The following is a 24958-nucleotide window of genomic DNA, read 5'->3' on the forward strand; positions in this document are numbered from 1 at the left end:
TAAAGGTTTACAAATGATACACAAAACACATTGTAGAATACTTGATAGGCACACATTAGACTGCAGACAGTTGCTTTATTTGAATCTTTCTATTGGCTGGACTGAAGCTTTCATTAGATTCAATCTCTGTTCAAATTCCCGCCCTGTGTTCTGACCTGCTGTGGAAGTGTGAAGAACAAGACTATTTAGGGTCATGCTGGAGTTCACTGTACTCTAACGTGCATGCAGATGGGTGAGGTAACCCAAACAAGTGAGCAAGTACCAAATTTAGGCTTGATCTGAAGAGGAACTGGCAGTGGGCTATAGATTCCGCCGGGAAGGCTCTACGTCACTGACTGGGCAAAGCCTGGTTTTATCCCTGGATGACTAATGATAGTTCCATAGCTATGAGTTGACATGGTCATGTGGCCTGTATGCCCATCTCTGCCCATTGTTTACAAGGCCTAAAGGGTTCTGGTGAAACTAGATCTAAGGAGTGGATGAGAATAGGACCTATTTTAAGGCTCATGAAATGCATACACAGACAACAGTGTAGTGAATGATAAATGAGCCCATAATAGTGTTTAGGATACCTTCTGTTAGGCATCTGCGTTTTTCCATGCTCTGAAGCCCACCTACCTATCAGACATGGAGACCAGAGATGAGATGATTGCAATGTTTAATGATAAACTGCAGTATAAACCCAGTGACTATCTGAGCATTTCAGGTTTTTCTAGTTTTGTGTAGATCTTTTTTTTTTTTTTTGTCTCACCGAAAAAATGGAAACAAATACTGCTACTTACTGCACAGCATGCACCAGGCCAGTGCTTCTTTAGTTGTTCTCTTAGCATTAACTATAGTAGTGCTAGCCTAATGCATCTACATCGTAGACTGTTTTTGGTGTTCTAAAAAAATTGCAAGATTCATCCTGAAGTCTATCAGTATAATTCAATATAACCATTTTGGTGTGAATTAGTTACTAGTGATTAGTGCTTTTTTAACCATTGAGCCAAAGTGAAAGTTATCACTGGGAATAACAAATGAGTGGTCTAATTTGCAGTGGTTAGGCCCTTAGTTTGGATGCTAAATGTCAATCCTTGAATAAAAAACATGTCAAAAAAAAGAAACACTTCTATGACAATCCTTGTTTCTGCTGGCATGCATAGACTGTACTCTATATTCCGTTTGAAGCTTGCAGATGGCCTATATTTTATCTTTTATGTTGCAGTATTATAGTAACTGTTTCAGTGAATAGCAGTAACATCAAGCTGCAACTATTGTTTTCCAATAACTGACTGAAACCTGGTTAGACTGCTGGATCACAAGGCCTTGTGGACAGGGTATCCTAACTGCTTGCTCAGCTCCAGTAATAGCTGGTTATTCGAGCAGCTGTCTCTGAGGTTAAGACCCCTACAGGGCAGGTGGTGCCACCAATAGTGTCCATGTAGCTTGCATCACAGGCTCTAGAGCAATGGATAAGTAAAAGTGTCCTGCACTCAGACACATGCCTAACATATGAGCTCATGCTTGTGATGTAGGTAGCAAAAATGATTTATGTGTCAGTGTGTTACCATCCAGTTTTACATACCATTGCATTAAAGTGCATTCAGTTTAAGGGTGTTTTACAAGTTACGGTAGTGTTGCGTGAAAGCAGTGGCGAGCTGTGATTATTTTATTAAAGCAAGGCCTTCAGTTTGAGTTGTAAATGTCAGCTCACCTCCTCTGCGATAACATCGGTTGGCAACATTATGAGAAGTCGAATAGTTAATATAGTTAGTGTTAAGCTAATGCTCGTGAACCTTTGGCCATTCCAGATTAAACACAGACACTTGGAACTTTTAAAAGACATTGCATATATTTTATCGGCCTACATTTGGCCTCGTATGTGACGGTTTCAGTGAAGAGCTCTGGCATGGGGGGCGTCCGCTGTTCTTCAGATCTGACTGAATGTTGGTTAGATTACTGCTTGTTATAAATGTAGGACTTCCAGAGGGCAGATAGTGGCATTTTTTCTAATGAAATCCTCTTCATGTATTAAACCTAAGAATAGCTCAGCCAGTTTGCATTGAAGTCTCTGAACAATCAATCGTTGCATGTAGTGAGCTAGGGATTTTAGGTGGTTAAACCATTAAGATGGAAACAAAGTCATTCAGAGTGGTTTGATATGAAATCACTGCCTAGATCAACCTAGACTGCACTGTAATTTATTCATTAAAAGAGTATCACTACAGTACTTGAAGACCAAATTTAAATGTAAGAAGAATGTTGATTCAATTAAGCTAAAAATTCCAGAGGATTTAAAAAATTTTTTTTTTTTTGGCATGAAAACCACTTCAGAGAAATTGCTGCCTCTACTGGGATGAGACAAACATTTTGCAATGGGAAGAAATCTCCCTTAGCTCATTTACAGTTAGCCTACCTCAGCTCAGGTTTTCTGTTTATGCCGAGCGTCTATAGAAAGAGTTTCAGTTTGGATCTGATGCCACTCAAAAGTACAAAAAATACAGTTAAATCTTTCTTGAAATCTTTTGCCTTGAAGTGTTTTGAAGACACATGCCAATGTTTTTCAGTACAAATGCGGTTTAGGTTATTTATTGCAGTGGGAGCAACTTTCTAACTGTTATCTCTTGATAGAGTCGGACTTTCTTCATGCACAGCGTTTAGCAGCACAAGTCTACGTATTGACTGACTCCGAATAATTTCATTATTTCAATGTTAATTTAATATCAATTGTTGATCTTTATGAAGTTGCAAAGCTAAATGGTTGAGATGAAGAAGTGTGGTCCTGTCATGCAGTGCTCATGTAGTCACGGCCCCAAAAGCTGTCCAAATGAATTCTGGGAGATGTAGGAATCCAGCTTTATGGGTTCTTGAGTAAAGCTCAGTATCTTTAGAAGTATACTGCGAAATGTGATGATTTTTGCTGTGAATGCCTATTTAGAGGACTTTGATCAAGGCTACTTTACAACGTGACTGGTCCCCAAAAATTACAGATATGTGCACTCACCAGCCTGGACACAAATAGCTAATCAGCCAATCACACGGCCGCAGCTCACTGCATTTAGGCGTGTAGAGGTGGTCAAGACGACTTGCTGAAGTGCTGACCAAGCATCAGAACGGGGAAGAAAGGGGATTTAAGGGGCTTTGAACGTGGCGTGGTTGTTGGTGCCAGACGGGCTGGTCTGAGTATTTCAGAAACTGCTGATCTGCTGGGATTTTCACGCACAACCATCTCTAGGGTTTACAGAGAACGGTCCGAGAAAGAGGAAATATCCAGTGAGCGGTCAGTTGAGTGGACGAAAATGCCTTGTTGGTGTGAGAGGTCAGAGGAGAATGGGCAGACTGGTTCCAGATGATAGAAAGACAACAGGAACTCAAATAACCAACCAGAATCTCTGAGGAACGTTTCCAGCACCTTGTTTTATTGGCATTTATTTGTTTGCTGATGTTCGTTGCTTCCAAATTTTATACGTCCCCTGAGTGCAGATCACAATGGTATTAGTAAGTTTTCATTTAATAATAAAAATGGGTAGTTTGGTTTGTATTCCATTTTACTGGAATATACATATCAATTCTATTAAATTATAATAATAACGTTTTAGAGAGAAGGGACAGATGATAATCTCACTAACATTTGTCTACAATGCAAATATAATCTAATAATTAACAGTGTTTTAGAGGCTGTTTATTATTTAATTGGCTCAGACTCACCTCTAATGGTCTTGACTATAACACTACCCTGAGGGTTCCCCTATGGCGATAAGTGAGCATTTGTCAATGGCCGATATTTTAAAGTGTGTGTATGCAGATAAAACCCTTAGAGGTGTAAAACTAAGCAGTGGCTGTAGACATGCGTTTATCTCAGAGCAGTAGCTGCTCATAAGTGTGGGTGTGTGTGTGAGGGGGTTTGTGTGTGTGAGTGTATGACAGCGGCAGCAGGGAGTATGACCACCACCAGGCCTTGTTTACTGCCAGGGCTCCCATATTTGGCTGCTATGCAGCCTCATAGCATTTTTAGAATGACTGAGAGGGAAGTGTGTGGTAGAGAGAGAGAGAGAGAGAGAGAGAGAGAGAGAGAGAGAGAGAGAGCGAGCTGAAGTCTTTTTGACAGTGCAGTGATTGAAGTGAGGGTGGATACATGGACTGACTACTCAGAATGAACTCTCTGCAGAGACACAGACTCAGGCTGGACTTTAGGAGCTGGTGAGCAGTGTGTGTTGCATGTGTCGTGTGTGTTTAGAGAAATAATTCGGTAAAATGTTCGGTATATGTAGCACTGGATTGTATTGATCATTGTTTGTGGTGTTGATTGCAGTCTGAAGTGTGTTCACTGTTACCATGAACCCTTTTTGTATTGTTTGTGTTATTGTGTATAGTATATATGTTTATATTGTGGCTTGTCAGATCAGCACTTTGGCACTCCTACCTTTTCAGTAGTTGTTTTACACCATTTAAAAGCACCGGGTGCTATCTGATGCCAAATAGACCAGTAGAAATGGTCCAAAATGACCTGTACATGAATACATCATTACATTATAGGGAAAGTTCACGACTTTTACAACATTTTGCATAGATAAGTCAGTAAGAGTGTTTTGATGTACAGAAATGCAGAATTGTACACAGTGGTGATAGAAACTGCTTTGTATAATGATTCTGAGATACGTTTTTGGCCTAAGATGCACTTTTTAAAATCCATTCATGGTGGAGAGGCACACGCAGGGCACTGTAAGACAAATAGTTTGTCAAAGAAAAGCAGTTTTTTCAGATTTATATCTATTATCAACATACATATAAAAGCTGAGATGAGGCATGTAGGTTCATTTGGATGTTGGATAGTAAATAAGATGGCTCTATCTGTGTTGTAGATATGCTGTCGGCAGCACTGCGAAGAATACATCATTAAGTTTGCCTACCAAGAAACAGTTAAGTCTATAAACGACTCGGAATGACTTTGTTTACGTCTAAACCACTGTCTTATGCAGAGATTTAGAATTTTACTTTACTTAATGTTTTTCCCTCTCCTGGAAATACGCAGTTCCAGAGGTTTTGGTTCTCTGCCATTCCAAAATGTGGTAACGCTGTTGTCAGTAGATTACACCAGATTTGTGTATTAAATGACTCTGTTACTCTGCTTCTCTATCGCTCTGTTGAAACTAATCGGAAGCTTTAAAGAAATGCATTTTTTTTCTAGAATGGTAGACAGAGCTGTAGTTGATTCCATAATGATGGAGAAAGCTATAAAAGATGAGAACTTCTAATAAATTTGGAATAAATATGTAGAATACCGATTTGAAAAGTCACGATGAGATCAACAAGTAAAGAAATGACGAGAACTAGAGAGTTTCGCTATATACATATTTAAATGACATATTATTATTATATCAATATATATATATATATATATATATATATATATATATATATATATATATATTGAAAAAAACATTTTAAAATATGTTTGTGTCTAGCTGAGAGTATTTCAATCTGTTTGTCAATTGTAATTAAAAAGTGTCATCGCTATCAGAACAAAACCTCCATTTTCATAGTTTGAAAGCTGCCCGCTGCCATTTGTGTTGTGTTAATGAGTTCATGATGAAAGAAACAGAAATAGTCTAAAGCGACTTAAAAATCTTGTTACATTAACTTGCATTGAAAGTTAGGAATGTTTTGTCATTCTGCTGCAAAGTTCCGACACCAGCCATATGTACATTACTTGGGAAGTTTGGTATACGTAGGTCACATTTTACATCTTGTTACTTCGAAGAAGTTCTTTTTCAGCCCATTTTGGTTTGAACGCACGCTTAGTTGGATCCCCTTCTGGACAGAAGCCGTCAGCTCTGTGGCGCTGTTTGAAAGCTGTTTTTTTTTTTGCACTGAGGTTTCAATCAAGTATGCGGTCTGGCTCTTTCGATTAATTACAGGAGGAGGTTTTTCTTGCTCATTTCTAAGGCAGACTGAATGGTTTTGTTTCCATGTCAACAGAATGTTTACAACAAACAGTTCATGCACAGAGCTCTGGATGCGTCGTTCAATGCCGGGGAACATTACTCTAAACAGACTGAACAGTCAGTGGTTATGTGCTTGTTGGTAGCCCACAGCTATTCAAACCCCGCTTCGATTACTCCTCCAAGTCATTTAAGCTTGAATAGAAATGCTCGTTTCAAACTGGACGTTATTCGCTCTGACATATGTGTGATAGGATGTCCTGAAAAGAAGGAGTTCAGGTGGAGTTCAGTGATGTAGCCAAGACCAGAGTCTCACTGCTCCAACTCTTATTCTGTCCTGCTGGAAATGACCCTGACACGCATGAAACAATGCCTTCTCGCTATGATATGTGTTGAGCAGGGCTGTACTGGGGTTGGTGTTGGGTGGTGAATGGAGATGAGATGATTCACATTAATCTTAGAACGACGACAAGTTACTCAGTGATAAGGAATATTCTGTTTAATTATAGATGCCACTGTGTTCTGTTTAGTAATTATAGATTTTCCAATACTGATATTAAAACCTCAAGTATCAGCTGATACTAATACCAATCCAATGTTTCTTCTTTAAAAACGACTAAGCTTTAAAATGAGTTTTTATTTGAATGATTTTACCTAAGATGAGCATCTGAAAGTAGGCCACTATCATCATCACCTACACATGTATTGTTTTTTCCACTGTCAGTCCTGATAAGTTCAGTTAGGTCAAGCTATTTGAGGTTCCTTGTTGCCTCAAATGAATTAAGTTGCGACAGTTTTTTTTCAGTCTGTCTGAAATGAGACAGAGTTGAATACAAGCAAATGTACGAGTTTAGGTAAGTATACGTATACACCACACAGATTACACTGTTGCTGCAGCAAAGTTCAAGTAGCTACTGTGTAATTTAATTATATAGCTCACATGTAAGGTCTTCTTGTAATAACTTACTTGCTGTTCCACGCACCAGACTCTCCACTTTGGGAGGGAGGTCCTTCAGTGCCATGGCCCCCAAACTCTGGAATTCTCTTCCTCAATCCCTCAGGGACTGCTCTTCTTCATCCTCTAATTTTTTTCACAACATTGACCATTTTAATAGCAATTGAAGTCCATATGTCACCGATTGAGACTACGAGTGGTGGCGTGACCAGTGGGTTTTAGTCAAATGTTAGAACAACAGCACCGCCAGAAGTCACTGTGAAACTGCTACAAGATGAGTGTTAACATGTTCCTTTATACAAGCTTAATATAAAACAGGGAAAGCCTTTTACAGGCTTCAGGTGTTCGTGATTAATCTAGACTGGCCAAAAGATGTTTGTGTGACTCACTGTTAGCTTATCATTAACATATTACTAGAATCTCATAGCGATGGTAACAGTGTGTGTGTGTGTGTGTGTGTGTGTGTGTGTGTGTGTGTGTGAGAGCTAATGACAGTTTTGACCTGAAGCCTCACATGCAGAGAGTGCGCTCCAATTAGAGCAACATGTGACAGAGTTGAGCTGTAAGAGCAGGTTTGGCACCCCTGTAGCCCCCCCCCCCACCCGCTTCTTACATCACTCTCAGCCACAGTTCTTTCTCTGTTCTCCCAACCCAGGTTTTTTTCCCTCACTCCCCCCACCCTCATAAATGCTATACTATATTCCCTCTCCACATGCCTTTCTGTTTGTCTGTCACTCAGTCAGTCACCCTGCCTGTCTGTCTGTGTCTATGTTTATCACCTTACAACCTTTTTTCCTGCTACTGCATTTCTTTATGCTTGTTCTCCATGCCTATATATACATGTGGCATGATATAGCATCACACAGGATTCCTGTGAATTCCTTTTCACTTTAAAATCACATTAAAGCAGGTGTCTCATGGGGCTTGCTGGTAACCAAAGCATTAACTTGAAATCTACTGATTTGTCAACATCAACTCCTGGTTCCTATCACCACTGTCAGTGAGTGAGTAAGTTTCTCTAAAGTGAACCATGCCACGTGAAACCACTCTAAATAAATTCCCAATGCCCGATTTAACAAGGCCTCTGGTAACCAAAGCGTATTGTAGATCGGAATAGGATATGTTAAAGTACATCGTTCCACCCACAAAATCAGACAGGTTTAAAGGTGTCCTACTAGTGTTGTTATTTGTGATAACATCATGGTTTATAATTGCTAAGTAAGTGGTTCCTTTATTCTGAGCTGCTGGAGCTGTTTATTAAAAGTAATCACTAGCCTGTCATCAGAATTGATTCAAATGCCAGACTCCTTAGTTGCCATGTTCACTGCAGATCTGTTTCCTTCCTGGAATGACCCTCCCCTGTCTCGCTGTCCCTTCTATACGCTGGCATCAGTCACCTATGACATCACCCGCAGGTCTTGACCCAGTGCCGTGGCTGTTGCTAGTTAGATTGAGTCAGACTTGGCCAGCTAACACACTAACAGCAGGGGTCACTGGCTACTGACCTGAAACTAACAACTACTGAATGTTATATTATTTTGAACTTATTTGGATATTTGGTCTAAGCACTGAGTAGTTATAATACAGCCAAAAGAACTCTATTAGATACTCTAATCTAACTAATATCCCAAAAGAAATGACTCAGATGAGAGTGGTTCTCTTCACAGTAGAGGTATCTGTTCATTCTACAATAATATGAATCCATTCGTGCAAATATCAGTTTTTGTGTTAGCAGGAATCTTGCAGATACTGATAAAGCCACTGGGCCCTATAAGGGAATTGGACGGATTTTTCATAATTTGTGCTTAATTTAACTGTTGAGATGTAATTAGTGGCTATAATGATGCAAGTATGAATGAACCGTGACGTTATTAGATAACAATACTAGCAGAATACTTCTCAACCAGTCAGATGTGGTTTGAACTGAGGTATAATAATATTTCAGCACATTCAGTTCCAATCTATAAAATGCTTTAGTAATCAGAAGCTTTGTTAAGTAGGAATTCTGCATAATTCAGTGGTTGAGATGTAAACAAATTCATTCAGAGTGGTTTGATGCAAAATGATTCATTATGAAGAAGTTTAATGTCTGGGATTTGTCCATGTAATCATCTAACTTCTATTATCCAACCGAGATGTAGGTTGGGGCCTATTTATAAGCACTAACTTAAATTATGCACATGTATGTGTCCAGTTGTCCTCTGGTTTTGGCCAGTAAATACACATCTACACATTATGGCTTCTTGGAAGCTACCTCGCTTCTCATGCCCACCTCTTTCTCATAAACTGTTCCTGAGTTATGGGCCATTTGATTGACACTTCATAGGCGGCTCCTACACACTGCTCTGTTACAGATAAAATGTCCTCTTCAAATGATCCAGACTGTCTGGCTGGGCTGGGGTGGTGTCTCCATGCGTGCATCTGATATGCAAGTCTGTGCCTAAAATGTAAACTGATGTTAAATCTGCTGTACATGATCATGCCCATATGCAGAAATGAACCTGATGGACTTACTAGGGGCATTAGTCACAATAGCCGGTGACTAGGATGTCTATGTCCAAAACAAATAAAGCCAGTTTAGTGTGGATGGGCACTATAACCATTTTTGATAATTGAATATCCACATTTTTAAAAAATCCTTTATTATGTACAGCTAGATATGTTTATATGTTATATATTTAGTTTTTTTTTAGATATATAATTGATAAGTTAACCTTCTCTGTGAAGAACACACCAAAATATGTAACGTTCTGCAAGTTCTCTTTATTTGCTGGGTGTAATATATTGGGGAAAAACATACAGTATAAAATGTGTAGGATTTGCACAGGTTTACATTTTCCTCAGTACGTTCAATACTGCAAACAATCCTGTTTGACCAGGACTAAATTGACCAAACCTTTGTCTACGGTCGTGTGAGCAGTCCGCGTGGTCGCTACATGTTAGGTAGCGTGTTATGACACATTTGATGTAAAATAAAAAAGCTTATTATTCTGCCAGACGTCACTGTGTACGTCACTTAGTTGCTGCTTAAAATTTCTAGACCTACAGCTCAAAACACTATGAGACTGCCAGAATAAGCGTCACACATTTACAAATTTACAATCTATTTGTTTGAAATATTTCCATATATAGCACCACTTGTCACACTTATGTCAAATTGTGGTTCAGTCATTTGCATTGCAGGGTTACAAAATGACAGTTACAAACAATGCAGTATGTAGGGTATTACATGTATTTATTCCAGACTACACCTGGGGGGGATTAAAAACGATGGCATTAAAAAGTCACAGTAGTGATTTACCTAAAAGGAGCAACAGCTCTTCAGCTTTTTTCACTTTTGCTTCATTGCATATGCGTTTGTAGGAGTTTCACTGTCAGTGCTCAAAATACTGGGATTATTATAATGTAGATCTCGCCCTGATTTACTGAGACTGACAATTAAAAACTGACCGCATTATTTAACACCTGAGAAAAGTCTGATTTATGTCTTATTGTCTTTTTGTCTTGTCTTATTTTTGGCACTTAACATGGAGATTTCATCGCACCTTTTTGTGAATCCCCACCATGTGATGATGTTCTTATTTTGACGATAATTAAATGAACCAGTTGGCTTTTAGTAAACAGTGTTTTAAGCTGCTTTCATAAAACTGTGAGTATATTTTGCATTCAGTGAAATTAAACAGGGATTTTACAATATCACACAAGTTCTAAATGCACAGAACTAAAGTTCAGCTCAAACCACCAAACAAACATTGTTCCAAACAGAATTCAGTATATTGAAGATTCAGTATATGACAATGTTGAAAATCTATATATTTGATCGAGCTACTGTTAAACTGGGCTTTTGAGTCATATTGTGTTCCCTATTCATTACATTTTTCATAGCTGAGCCCTTTAGTCTGTTTTTTATGACTTGATGCATGTGCCATGTCCCAGAAACCACAAGATATAATCTTAGTACACATTTACTGTTTAGCGCTGCTGCTGCTGGTAATCATTACTCATAGAAGTACTTCATATGTGTGTATAATTTGATAATCAGCGAGCGTCCCAGTGATTAGATCTGCTGCATGGCACAGATGTTAGGGTTAGGGTTAAGGGCATGTCACCCCATAGCAGGAGCTGTTTAGTGAGGTGATGTTCCACCTTTGGGTGTTGCTGGGAGCTAGGCCAGAGATTAGAAGTGGTCTAAAGCTGTAATGGAAACTTTGCCAAATGGACCACAGAGATTCAGTAGGGCTGTTAGGGACAGCAGGGGGCTTTTTACAGTTTGAGCCTCTGACGCCTTTCTCCAGGGGCCCAGAACTTCAGGCTTCTGTGACAGCTCCCAGCGAGATTCCACTCCTCTTACATATGCATTCACGTCAGACAAGCTATTTAGGCTGCTGGATAAGGTTTAGAAAAGTCACCAAACATGTGTAGGACACATCTAACGAGTGTCAAATGCAGTTTGAGTGAACCTGGTTAAATTACATCTAGGTACACACTTTCTACAAATAATCTACATTTACTGTTTATTTGGTAGATGTGACTTTTTAAACAGTTAAAAAATGCTGTAAAATAACAGTAAATTACTGTTAATTATCTGCATTACTTTCCACAGTAATTTACTGTATCCTATTCACAGAAAATGTCAATAATATAGCGATTGTGCCACAAAATGCTGTTGTACTTACAGTAATAAGCTGAAATTCAAATACAGTAATCTCCTGTATCTCAGTAGCCAATAATATACTGGAAATTTACATATGAACACAAATATTATTTCTCCCTAACCTTTAAATATGTTAGAAATAAAAAAACAGTAAACGTATTTGCTCACTATGTTATGCACTGTACATGCACGGAAGATCCCAAGTAAGCATTTTTAAATGACAGTTTAAGTTTAAGTTTAAGTCTGCTTATAATTTGTACCAACTTCACAAAATATTCACACCTGGTAACACCAATAAACAATTCGATTATTTTGCGATGCCCCCGTTGTAGCTTTTAAACAGTTGAAGAAAGAAAATCGAGACAAAATTGTTAGAATAAAACTGTTTTTATTAAGTTGTTTATGCATTTTTAACTCTTAATTGCTGCCACATCCCATAATAGTACAGCCCAGTGTCAGCTTAGTAGTAATTTGCCATGTTATTACAGAAAATGTGCTGAGTTGACTGTTAAGAGGAATACGTTCTAGCTACTCGGTAGTGTACTTTATGTATCTGTGTTCTTTTACACGGTACACTTTTACTTCTACTCAGGTGGGTTAGTGAGTGAAGGAATCAGTTTTTACTCAGTTACATTGTAGCCATTCATATTTCTTTGTTGAATTTCATTTTATTATGTTTTGATGGTTAGGGTTATAAAAAATGATAGAGTGTGAAAATGATGTATTGTGGAAATCAGTGTTAAATAATGTAAAATCCTGGCAGGCATTGACAGTGTAACACTCTTTATTAACATCATATGTGTGAAATCTCAGGCAATATGAGATCAGAGTGTTCCAACAGCGCACATACCAAACCAACATACAATACACGTAAGTTGAAAACAGTAGAATAGTATAAGGAACTGGATGGCAATATAACTATAACTATAACCACACACACACACACACACACACACACACACACACACACACACACACACACACACACACACACACACACACACACACATTTTTTAACAGGCTTATCCTTCTGGATCAAGGGGGCTTATCCCAGCAACCACTGGGCTGAAGGCAGGATACATCCTGGGCAGGTCGCCAGTCTATCGCAGGGCTATAGCTATAACCATACTATATATATATACAAAATCCAAAACTTGCACTTTTCTATAAAAAATTAAGTTACCATTACTGCTGCAATAAAAGTCACAGTTACTGTTGCAGTGTTACAACAACAGTAATTTGTTGTAACAGTATTACAACACAATAATGTTGTGTATATAATATACTGTTGTATATTTCCATTTCCGGCATTTGGCTGATGCTCTTATCCAGAGCGACTTACAATTTGATCATTTTACACAGGGAGGCCAAGGCGGTGTTAGAAGTCTTGCCCAAGGACTCTTATTGGTATAGTGTAGGGTGTTTTGTGTGGGGACTGAACCCCAATCTACAGTGTAGAAGGCAGAGGTGTTAACCACTACACTATCCAACCACACTATATAAATATAGTATTGTGCAAAAGAGCATGACCGATGCAGAATAATCAGTAATAAAGGAGAGTGCAGATGATAATAGATGTACAATGATGCATGAGTAATTGACGGAGGAGAGTGAAGAGTTGTACAGTGTGACGGCTGCCGGAAGGAATGACCTGCGAAAGTGTTCCTCCCTACAGCGGGACAGGAGCAGTCTGCTGTTCTTTGTGCTCGCCTGTGCCTTCAGTGTTTTGTGGAGTGGGTGTGAAGCATTCTTCATGATCACTGACATCTTTGTCAGCATCCTCCTCTCCACCACTGTCTCTACTGTGTCCAGTTTAGCCCCCAGGACTATGACTAATCCAGCCTTTCTGATGATCTTGTTCAGTCTGATAGTGTCCTTCTCTGTAATAGTGCTGCCCCAGCACACAACAGCATAGAAAATGGCATCTGATACCACCGATACTCTTTACAAAGTAAATTTGGCTAAATTTGGCAGCTTGTCCATGTTAACCTCTCTCCCTGACTTAACATTTTGCTGTCCTCTTAGTGGATTAAACTAAATAACATGAATAACAAGTAATACGAATTCAAAATATATTTTGCGCCATTGATTGTAAGCTATAAAACACAGCATGGCCTATATAAGAAAATCTTAAGGAAATAATTGAGATTTTCTTAAGAGAATATTTGGGAAATTTTTTTGAGAATTGTGTTTAAAAACATTCTTACGAATTTCTGGTGTTTACTTGGAGATGGTTGTGCTGACACCAGTCCACAAAGCTGGTGCTAGGCTCCTGTACTCCTCCTCCATCCCCTCCTTAATAAATTCCACATAACAGTGTCATCTGAGAACTTTTGTAGGTGACACTTCTCAGAGGTGAAATCAGAGGTGTAAAAAGTGAAAAAAGGGAGCAAGAACCATCCCCTTGTGGTGCACCTGTACTGCTTGTTATCTTCCCTGACAGTCCTGTAGCCACACTGGGGTCTGGTGGTCAGATTGTCGATGATCTAGGATACCAGAGCATTGTTCACCTGTGCTGCACTCAGCTTGTCCCTCAACAAGAAGGGCTGGATGGTGTTGAAGGCACTAGAGAAGCCAAAGAACATGACACACAGTGTGCCCTGCCGTCTCCAGGTGTAATTGAGCTCAGTGCAGCAGGTACGTTACAGCATCCTCCTGAAAGCGGTCCAATGCCTCACACATGTGTGTCCTGAGGTGACCCGGGACAAGATTCTTAAGTGACTTCATCAGATGTGATGTCTTCCAAAGTACCGGAAGTCAGGTTGTTTATGTACTGCAGGAGTCCACAGAGCTGTTCTACACAGGTCTTCAGTACTTTAGCATTGGCACCACGAGGGCCCACTCTACATGCCACCAATCATTATTGCTAAAACCCATCTGCTGTGTTCAAATCAGACAAACAGAAATGCGTGTTTGGGGAGCATGTGTTGTATGTATGAGTCTTAACCTGTGATCCTTTTTGCGTAAATGCGTGTGAACACATTAAAATGTCTCTGCAAACACAGAGATCCAGCCTGTATCCTGCGTAGATCTGTCCTTGTTACATATTGCAACATATCTCTCAGTGGGACGTGTATGACACTTAGACCTTCTGTTGCACTGTAAAGTGGCCACCCATTTCCCCCTCCTTGACAAACACACACACACACACCCACAACAGAGTACAAGGTCAGATGCCAGGATTGGCATCATTTCCCAGTGGGGCTAGTTGCATCATTAGTGGGCAAGTCTGAAGGTTTGCCCTCGCTGCATTTCTAGGTGATTTGCACTACACAATGACTACATTGAGTTTTTTTCTTAAGTTCCAGTCACTAAATACTTGGACATACTGCCTTTTTAGATAGAAGCATGGTTGTTTGTTGTCTGTCGCACCTCTGCCAGTGCCAGTGCCAAATGAAGAACCTTACTAAATTGACAGTTATTGGATTTTTTTACCCCGTGACTTAAAAACATTGATGATGTTCTTTCTTAGCCCTCCATAGCAAACATGGAACATATAGTGTAACATGTCCATATAGGCAAAAATCCATATATTGAATATGTACAGTACTTTGCAGAATGTAGATCCCACTTTCTTTACTTTCTCATTTATTTTACAGTCAAAACAGTCATTAAATATGTTATGTTTTGTTGAGTTTTATTAATATTAATATTTAACAGATATTATTCAACTAAAAATTATATATATATATATGTATATTGTACTTAGCACACTAACCTTTTGCCTTCATTACAGCATCCATTTCTTTCAGGAGACTTACTTTCAGTTTTCCAAAAAAAATCTGCAGGGATGTTATTCCACATATCCATTTGTTTACATTGGGTGTGTTTTCTGCTTCTCATGATCCAGCAGCTTCTTTTGTTTTTGTTTTGTTTTCTTAGTAACAGTCTTTTGTTTTTGTTTTGTTTTCTTAGTAACAGTCTTTTGTTTTAGTAACAGTGCCTTGACAGCTACACGTCCTTTCAGATCCATAGCATTGAGATGTCTTCTCCCAGTGGGCGCAAGGACAGAAACACCTCTACAGTTTTCAGATCTAAAGCAAGAGTTGAGCTTGTTTTTTGTCCTGTGTCTAAAGACGAAAGCTTTAAGTACAGTTTTTTCTGATGATACAATAACACATCTGTTTAAACTAATAGAAAAAAAATTATTGTTCTTTTCCATGTTGAATAAGTCACTCAGACTTTCCCGGTGTTATTCGCGGTGTTGGTTATTTCATGTGGCATTAAACACATGTAGTACTATACCAGCTGGCAAAAAAGGCTGAATACTATTAATTTTTATTTATGAAACATTATGTGCTCAGAACTGCATAGTTATACATTCAGTATCTTGCCAAAGCTGGATCATAATTTGGAATGGTGCCAGAATAACACATAAGGGAGAATGTGAGCACAGGTAACGGATGCATTATTGTACTGTCAGTGTTTTTGAAAGTGACATGACCAAGAGGGCTAAAATAGGCTAAAGTACTTTATCATGTGTCCTCAGTCCAGCTACTCTCCCCCTGCAGGGAGCACATGTTACCCTGCTGTGGAGATTTATCATCTATTACTGATCTTATAGCACCTTAGCAGATGGCCAACGAGGCTCCCAAACAGAAGGTCTTGCTTTTTTAAGGCCAAGGTGCACTTGCTTGCTTCACTACTGCTGGCAAAAGCAGATACACACAAGGCAGACTGCAAAAAAAGCAAGATGTGTCCAAGGGCTGACCCCAGAATGACTTTCCACCCATATTGAACTCTTCCATTAGCTTAATGTGAAAATGAATGCACAAAGATGCCATACGATGTTCAAAGAGAGCAAACAGGATGGGTATATGTTTAGGTATGTATATATGTGCATGTGTGTTTGGTATTTGGAAATCTTATTGATAAAAGTTTATTACCTTTCTTTTAGAAGTTGCTCATACTCAAGGGCCACTCGACGGCAGCCTCTACGCTCGTGTGCGCAAAAAAGACTCGCTTGAGGGTGTTGTCAATGGTCTCCCAGCTAGTGAGCGTGCTCCTCCTGCAGTTGAACAAGCCATCTCTGCAGCCAGCCACGCTCTTCCTCTCCCCGTAGCCAATCATCCGCTCCCAGCCGACCATGCCTTGTCAGTGAGCAGCGACTCAGGCAACTCCACTGCCTCTGTAAAGACCGACCGCACAGATGATGCCCAGCAATCTCTATCCTCGTCCGGCCCCGTGAGCCACCCTGCGCCTGACATCCCCATCAGCCCCCGTGAGAAACGGGAGCTTGAGCAGCTGCTGAGCGGGCTAGAGGGCCCACCACTTCTTCCACGTCAGGGCTTCGTTCCAGCGGCAAATACAAGCCCTGGAGGTGGTGTGCGCCACCTTGTGCCTGCACAGGTGCATGTAAACGGCCGAACCGGCACTGAGCGAGAGACTGACATCCTTGATGATGAGTTACCTGACAGCCAAGTAGGGGACAACAGTGCCGACAGCCTTGGGACTCTCTCTTCATTTGAAGGCCGGGATACTCCGGCAGACAGCCAGGCTCAGACTGAGTCAACTGTTGTTGATATTGACAGGCAGCAGGGTGGTCTCCCAGACCGGAGGCCAGTGATAAGCAACAAGGCGATGCCTGTGCACCAGATGAGAGGCTCATCTTCAGCACAGGAGCATCTGGTGGACTACAGTGGGCAGAACGGAGGGATGTATCGTTCACAGTCATATGGTGCGCCAATGCTCGACGGAGGTCCTCGGTATCTTCCACAGGCTCCAGAGCGCAGCACAAGCAGCAGAGAGGCAGTACAGCGGGGACTAAGTGCCTGGCACCAGTATGGCTTGATGGATGACCCCTTCTTTGGCCCCAATGCTGGCCTTCCTCGCTTCCCTACCCATGGCGGGGCTTCGCAGCAGGATGTGGAGCAATCTATAGAGGCACTCAACATGCTCATGCTGGACCTGGAGCCACATACACCAGTGCCCAAGTCGCAGAGTGCTCCACCTGGAGACAACAGCTCAGTCTTCCAGCCATTCTCCCAAACCCTAACCAGACCCTCTTACCAAGCTGACCAGGCCATACATAACTATGCTGGCACACAACCTCTCTCTGTTTCAGCCAGCTTTGGCCAGTCCTCTCACAGGTCATCTCCTGCGTATCCCATGACCCCACCAGCCGATGCCCACCAGATGCCGTACCAGCCTGCCCAATCTCCTTCACCCACCTACCAGCAAGACCCGTACAGCATACGGGGAGGGTCAGTCACTACCCCATCTCCAACTATGCCTTTGCCATCTCCGATCAAGCCCCAGACCGTTTACCCAGGAGGTGGAGTGGTGTCCTACTCTCCAGACTTGCAGGGTTCTTCCCCGTATCCAGCTACACAGCGGAGCTACAGCGCATCCTCCTCCCCTCTACCCCCCGTTACACCCGCTAAGGAACCTGAGCCTGAGGAAGAAAGCCTAAATCTTGAAGGACTAGTGGCCCATCGTGTGGCAGGTAAGGAATGAGCCTCTATAATTAGTAAAAATACCATTACAGATAATGATAATGGGATCAGAGAAAAGGATCTCAGAATTCTTTTCCAGCAGACATTGGAAAACTGTAGTTTCTTTCACTTCACCTGCTTTTTAATTGCAAGAAAGCCAAGCTGAAATCTCTAGAGAAAGAAACTAGAGAGATTATATTGCCGAAACCAGCCAGCAGTGACAGTTCACAGTCTAATTTGGCCATTGTTGACAACTTGAAGATGCCTTTGGATCTACTGATGCCGCAGAGAATGTCTTTTAATAGACAGTGGAAAACTCATCCATTGCCAACCCCATCAAAAGCATTTTTCCACACAGTTTTCTCTCTGGCATTGTGATACAAGTGACTCACCACTTAAATGTCTCCCCTTCTAGTTTTCCCCTCCTAATTTCTCCCCAGTCTAGGCTTATAAGAGTCTGTCTGTTCAGTGATATCCAAGCTCTTGAATGTCATCTATGCAGAAGTCTAGTATAAAACATATTCTAGTATTGACCTTCTATTATTGTCTATTCACTAAGACCAGCCAAGCTGTTATAGAGTTGTTATATTCTTTCATGGAATGGAGAACTACAATATTATGAGTGAGCTGTGACTCTGCTCACATAAGAGATTGGCCATGTTTTACATGAAGAGGAGTGAGCATGCTGGAACATCATCCGCGGTAAGAATAGACTTTGCTCTGCTGAGCTCCAGCTACCACACATTCTCTGCATTCAGAGATCCTGCATTCTTAGTGCAGTGTTCTCCATGGTGCCACCCTGTGGCTATAAATGGAACTACTGGTTGAGGACAACATCATCTGAAGTGCTTTAAGCAGTTAAAGAGTGAGGCAATATTTGCTTCTGCATCATGTTGGATTACATTTGAAGTTAAGTTAAATTTAAAGTGCAGAACGTCAGCTTTAAATCAAGGATATTTACATTTATATTGGATGAACAATGTAAAGCTCAAAGTGCTTTTTATACAGACCCTAGTATTAACTGAATGACTGACTGTCCACGTGTTTCTATGGCAGCTATTTAATGCATCATTTAATACACATGCAGCCATGTGCAAATGTTTGAGTACCCTGGTCAAATGACGTTTTGTTGAAGTGAAAATAAGGTCACACATCCTTTACAGAGACATATTGGGGGGGGGGGGGACAAAAAGCGGCCTGTGCAAAAGTTATGGCACATTTTATACTTTATGCAGAAAAATTGTCATGTTTAAAATTGTCCCTGTGGAGAATGTGTTCATTTGGTTTTACTTCAAAATCAAAGAACATGTTATTTGAGCAGGTGTGCCCAAACCTTTGCATGCAGGTGTAGCCTAGTGGCATTCACATCTGAAAAAAAAAGAAAACAAAAAAAATTATACAAGTAAACCAAGTCATAATAACATAAACATTAGTTTAAATAAAAAAAAACTTTTTGCTCCATTGTTAAGAGTCAGATTTCACTTATGGTGAGAAGTAACAAACAACCTGGCAGGTGAAACCCTTAATAAGAGTGTCCAGTCTTATCCAGGTGGTTGCAGGTTGCATTTCATTCTAAGCAGGAGCCCACAGGGTCAGTTGGTTAAAACTAACTGCTTGAACTAGTGGAATCAGGTGTGCTCATGCTGGATTGGAAGGAAAACCTACAGCCCTTTATGGATGCTTAGACACCCCTGTTCTAACATAAGTAGCAAGCTGCTAGTAACCCTCAGGAACTGAAAGTCCAGATTACACTATGCAAATACAAAAAAGCCCCCAGAGTTTTAGAACAAAGTCAGATCGACAGATAAGACCTGCACTGGAGTGAAATAATGAGGAAAGTATAGAGAAAAAGGAGAAACCATTTACAATCTAAAGAACAATCTAGAGTTCATTGGTCCTGATTCGATTAGGGCCTGGACTAGAACTGGACACCTCCGCTCTTGAATATATCACTTCATCATTGAAATGTTATGACATACACATGTATAGCTGCCAGTAGACTGCCAGTTCACTTGATTGATGGGACTGCGGGAGGATAAATTCAGAAATTCTGCATTTTAGACACAATGTAATACCTGAGAACTCAAACTGAGTGATGGTGTAATAGGTCAGTGACCTAAAACCTACCACTACAGCAAGTGTGCAGCTTTTCAGGGCCTAAAAGTGGAACGCTCCTGACTGGCCAAGTGAACCTGATGCACTCAGCATGCATGACAGTTATTAAAGATCAAACTTTAACTAAAGACCCCTGAAAGAAGCCGATATTGAACATGGCCCCAGTACAGGCTTGGGAAAATACCCACTAGCTGGTGATCTCAGTAGGTCCAGGTAAACTGTAAGGAGGGTTTGCATCTAGACTTGTCACAGTTATTACATCATCGACTAATCAAAACTGATCAATAATTTTCCACAGTTGTTAGCTGTATGTCCAGGGGTTGTATGTCCAGGGGTTAAGATGAGTCCTTGGTTTGTGTAAAAGGCAAATAGAGCTGAGGTCCAGTCCTGTAATTGTAAACGTTTGTAATGCAGTCTACATGAGATGCATTTAGTCATCCAATGTTCTGAACCAGGCTGACTAAAAAAGCTTTAGTACATATTGAATCCTTTCTTTCTGTTACATGATGTTATAACATAAACTAAAGCACCTAAATGAAATACCTAACTCAGCTTTTAAGTAGCCCGAATCATCCTGTTAAATCCAGAGTGATTCCAAAGCATTTTGCAGCATAGATCATGACTAAGGAAGCTAATTGAGGGCAGCAGGGAGTAAAGTTTGTTTGTTTAAGCTCAAACTGTTTCTGTCGTCAGTTAGAAGCTGCTTTTGGCGGTTAGGAAGCAAGATAGATATCAGCAGATTTGGCAACTTTAGGCTTTTTCTTTATTAAGAATGCAGATAATAATATAAAAGGCAGTTAACCGTCAGTTTCATTTTTATGACTGTCACAGGTCTAATTGCAACCTTGCAACTTAAAGCTGTCATTCTGCACTGTAACCTTTTCATCAGTGGTTTAGGCCAATTCCAGCCAAGTGGCTGGAGAATAGAGCAAAACAATAAAAATGATCCCTGACCACTTAGAGACAACATTGTTTTGGTCAGTAAGACATTAGTGACCACTTTACTTCTCTACAGCTGACAGATGACTCAGGTGAATATGAATAAATCTGTAACTATTACATACGTAAGGATGTTATTAATGTTAATAGAGTTGATTCAAGGTGTTAGACCACCAGTTTCACCATTATCTTTTTGTCCCCATCATTTTGTTTCTCTGGCCATCCAACCTGCTTTATGGACCTCGCTTCATGCTCTTACACCTCCACCTGCATCTATCCTCTCCTGCTCTTCCTCTTCTACCTCACCCACCCCATCACGTCCCCACCCAGAGTACAACGCTCGCATCCGGGGCATCTCCGAGAGCATGTCCAACCAGCCCGAACGCCATCGCTCCTATTCCTTCTCTGGTTTGTCCTCTGTCACTGTCCTCCACCTCTCCCTGCTCTCCACTTCTTTTGATACCTTTCCTCCCTTTCTTGATTCTTTCTTGCTTTATTGACAGGGTCCCACCGATATGAACATTTGTGACCAATCTCATATATATTAAGTATACGTACATACACACACACATACATATTATATTAAGCTGCAAATTCCAATAACCAACATATTTACAGTTTAGATATTTAGATTTTAGACTTTGGGTACAGGGAATCTCTGTGTTGTCAAACTATCTTGACTCCTGGCCTAACCACTGAAGTATAGGCTAATGCATTTAACCAAGCTAGCATAAGTCTTACCTTGGTTGTCAAACAAAACTAAAGAAAACAGCAGTTCTGCCTTAATTAGCACAAAAAGTTTTGTTTTTTTTACCAATTTTAAAAAGAAGAAGAAGCTTGTTTATGCTGTTCCTGCATGGGTGAGTCATTTGACTACAGTTACCACAATCATTCAGCTGCAATACGATATTTTGCTTCCTAGCAGTGATATTAGAGATCTACCCTCCTTCTGTGCTCATCACCTAAGGAGAAAAATCAAAAGCCTGCGAGCAAAAATTTGTTCTCACTGCAAAGTAGTTACTCACCACCTTCGATATGCTTCAGAAGAAGTTTTGCAACTTAAAATAAAAATGAGTCCAGCACCTTTTTATAATTTTTATTATTGTAAGATACTTAGCACTATATATATATATATATAGTTTTATTTCTAGTGAGAAAAGCTCTCAAAATAACAAGAAAACATCTCAAATGAATGATATCTCTAAATAATGAAGTATTGCAAAATAATCTCATTCATTTAACAATCGGTATTGAAACTTTATTGGCAGGAATTTCCTTGATAGAAATAAATCCAGAGAACCTCAGTATTGCCTGGCACCTTTGGCCAAATGATATATCGATGGAGCCTTATCTTTCTCTTTCTCTCTCTCCCCTTTCCTCATTGTCTTTCTCTCTTTTTTTCTTTTTATCAGGTTCAGTCCATTAAGGTCAGCATCCTCATAGAGCAGCTGGGTGAATACACAATTAACAATGGCATTGATCCATTTTATGGTATAATCCTATATCTGTGTCTGTTAAGGAGGCACTCAGCTATTACCAACAACTTCCTTGCTCAGCTGCCTTCGATACTATATGTAATAGTAGCACTTCAGGGAAATCAAAATAAGTGCCTTGCCTTTGTCAGGATCTTATCTTTGGAACGCAGCCAAATAGAGATTGATTCTGTAGCCCTGCTCTGCCAGATCACATCATTATAGTGAGTACATCCAGTTTGCACACCTGCGTTTGCCAAAAACACATCAGCTGGGCTGATCAATTAGGCTCAGTGAAGATGTCAAACTCATTTTCGAAAGGCCATAGCTTGAGTATTCCCTAAATAGTGCTCTGCATTATGCATTCGATTAGATAATGACTTGACTTCACTGCCTTGGTAGCTTGTGTTTTCTGTTTATCCCCTTCAGTGTTGAAGATTTCAAAGCGTAGAATCATGTTCAGAGAAAAACCTTCTTCCCTGTCTGACAGGTTCACGCTCACACACAGTAACTCCAGACGTTGCTGTGTCTGGCACTCGCCGTCGCACTACTAGTGAGGGCCAGTACCACAGCCATGAGGACACACCTGCTCACACCGGAGGGGTACATTCTCCAGTGCACTGCGTTTCACCAGAATTCGTCCACACCGTTGCCCTGAACCCAGGAGGACGGCCTAAAGAGGTACAGTTTCAGGAATGTGCACTGCCGTTCCTTCTTGTACTATGTGATGTACTAAAGAGCTCAGGTATTACGTTATTCTCTTATTCTATTTTAAAGTCCATTAATAATGTTTGTTATTACCAATATAACCACAAACCTCTCTTTAGCCCTTTTGACCCCAGGCACGGTAACATGACGGCTGCACTGTGCTCCTATATTAATCAGTGTAGCCTTTCCCAGCAGCGTGCATCACGGTCAAATGCTTGGAGCTCAAAAATATGCTTTGGGTCTGTTTTGGACACGTGTCACACAGCATTCTAGCAGTGCCTCGGCAGAAATGCACTCTTTATTCTATAACAATAAATAAAGCAACTTTTTGGACAAAGTGATAGAAATCCTTTGTTTTGGCTGTTCTAAGCCCACAAGCTTCTTCCTCTCTTGATATAGTTGTACATCATATTGTGAGAAAGGCAGCAACAGTCATGGCAAGTCAGGTGTTGATCTTTTTAATTTACATTAAAGTTTATTTAAGCAATAAAGAGACAATAAATACATTTGTGTTACCTGAAAATGCAAGGCAAACAAACCACTTTCACCTTGCAACACTTGTGTGTAGCACCTGGTGTGAAACAATCGTCACAGAGCGGTTCCTGATGGGCTGGGAGTGAAATGATGTAAACAGTATGTTCTGAAACCCTTCCAGTGTTTTTAGGGCTGCATGATTCATTTGAATTTTACCGTTAACACAATATACGTTTCTGTGATGAACACATTGCCAGAGCTGCAGGACACAGTAGATCAAATTACTTACACATGTAGCGCGAGAGTGATGTAACTAGATGGGCGGGAAGGTTAGTAGCTGTCTCAACACAGCAGTGTGCTTGAACCACAATGCCCAGTTGCAGAACACATGACTGAACCAGTCTGCTACAGAGCCAAATACAGGACATCTCCACTTGCTCTCTTATCAAAAACTACTTACTCTGTTCTTTACTAGCCTGTGAGATGCTTTAAATATACATACTCTCACTCTCATGTGTGTAACATTTGTCAAGCAGTAAAGGCTAACAAACCTGCTGGTATAGTAATAGTAGATTGTAATAAGCTAAATATATACAAAATCATAATTCATAGGCCGCTTTCTGTTGGGAGGTGTCTCTCCCAAATCCTGACCCCCAAACCTACATTTGTGAAAGTAATACATATATTAATACAATAAATGGTGTCCTGTGTTTTCCTATTACTACTGAATCACAGAGGTGTAGTCCAGAGATTGAGCCTTAGTTTAGCCAGACTACTGCAAGAGGTGAGACTGTATCCTTGCCCTCATGGCTACATGGTGATCAATTAGATCCCATTGTTTTGTGTCTCAAGGTCTGAAAATCAGTATGTAATATTATGAATTGTCACTACTGAAACACATTTTAAGCACAATTAAGCACATTTTTTGTTTTAATAAAGAAATATGGTCTTATGTGTATTTCAGGGCTGTTCAGCTGTGTTTGCGAGTCATGTGCAACTATGCTCAAAATGACTAGCAAATGAATAGACGTGTATTTATAATACTGCTGTTTTGGTAGTTCTGAAGGATTTGGTCGTAAATTAGTGGCTTAAATACAAATAGCTGTTCATGAGACACTGTTTTTCTAACAGCCTTACAGTATAGAGTGCTTTGTGATGTTGTGATATAGTGTATCAGTATTTCACTCACTTTATTTTGCACATTGCACAACTCTGCATTTTATGTCCATATCATGTCGCCGTATTTTGCATAGTCTCTTTTATTTCATGAAAGGAGGGAGATT

The 24958-nt window shown here is 40.3% G+C and overlaps 1 protein-coding gene across 12 annotated transcripts in view; it reads left to right on the forward strand.

Moving 5' to 3' along the window:
* tns1a (tensin 1a) overlaps positions 1-24958 on the forward strand; it is a 248155-nt gene that overhangs the window by 202847 nt on the left and 20350 nt on the right. For 10 of the 12 annotated variants that reach the window (XM_037536614.1, XM_037536609.1, XM_037536615.1 and 7 more), the window contains 3 exons: positions 16431-17978; positions 21352-21429; positions 22984-23174. In XM_037536614.1, the coding sequence (XP_037392511.1) occupies positions 16431-17978; positions 21352-21429; positions 22984-23174 (1817 nt within the window). The remainder of the gene's footprint in view (positions 1-16430; positions 17979-21351; positions 21430-22983; positions 23175-24958) is intronic. The other 2 variants (XM_037536608.1, XM_017715785.2) reach the window with 2 other exon arrangements.

Source organism: Pygocentrus nattereri, chromosome 30 (assembly GCF_015220715.1).
Source record: "Pygocentrus nattereri isolate fPygNat1 chromosome 30, fPygNat1.pri, whole genome shotgun sequence".
NCBI lineage: Eukaryota > Metazoa > Chordata > Actinopteri > Characiformes > Serrasalmidae > Pygocentrus > Pygocentrus nattereri.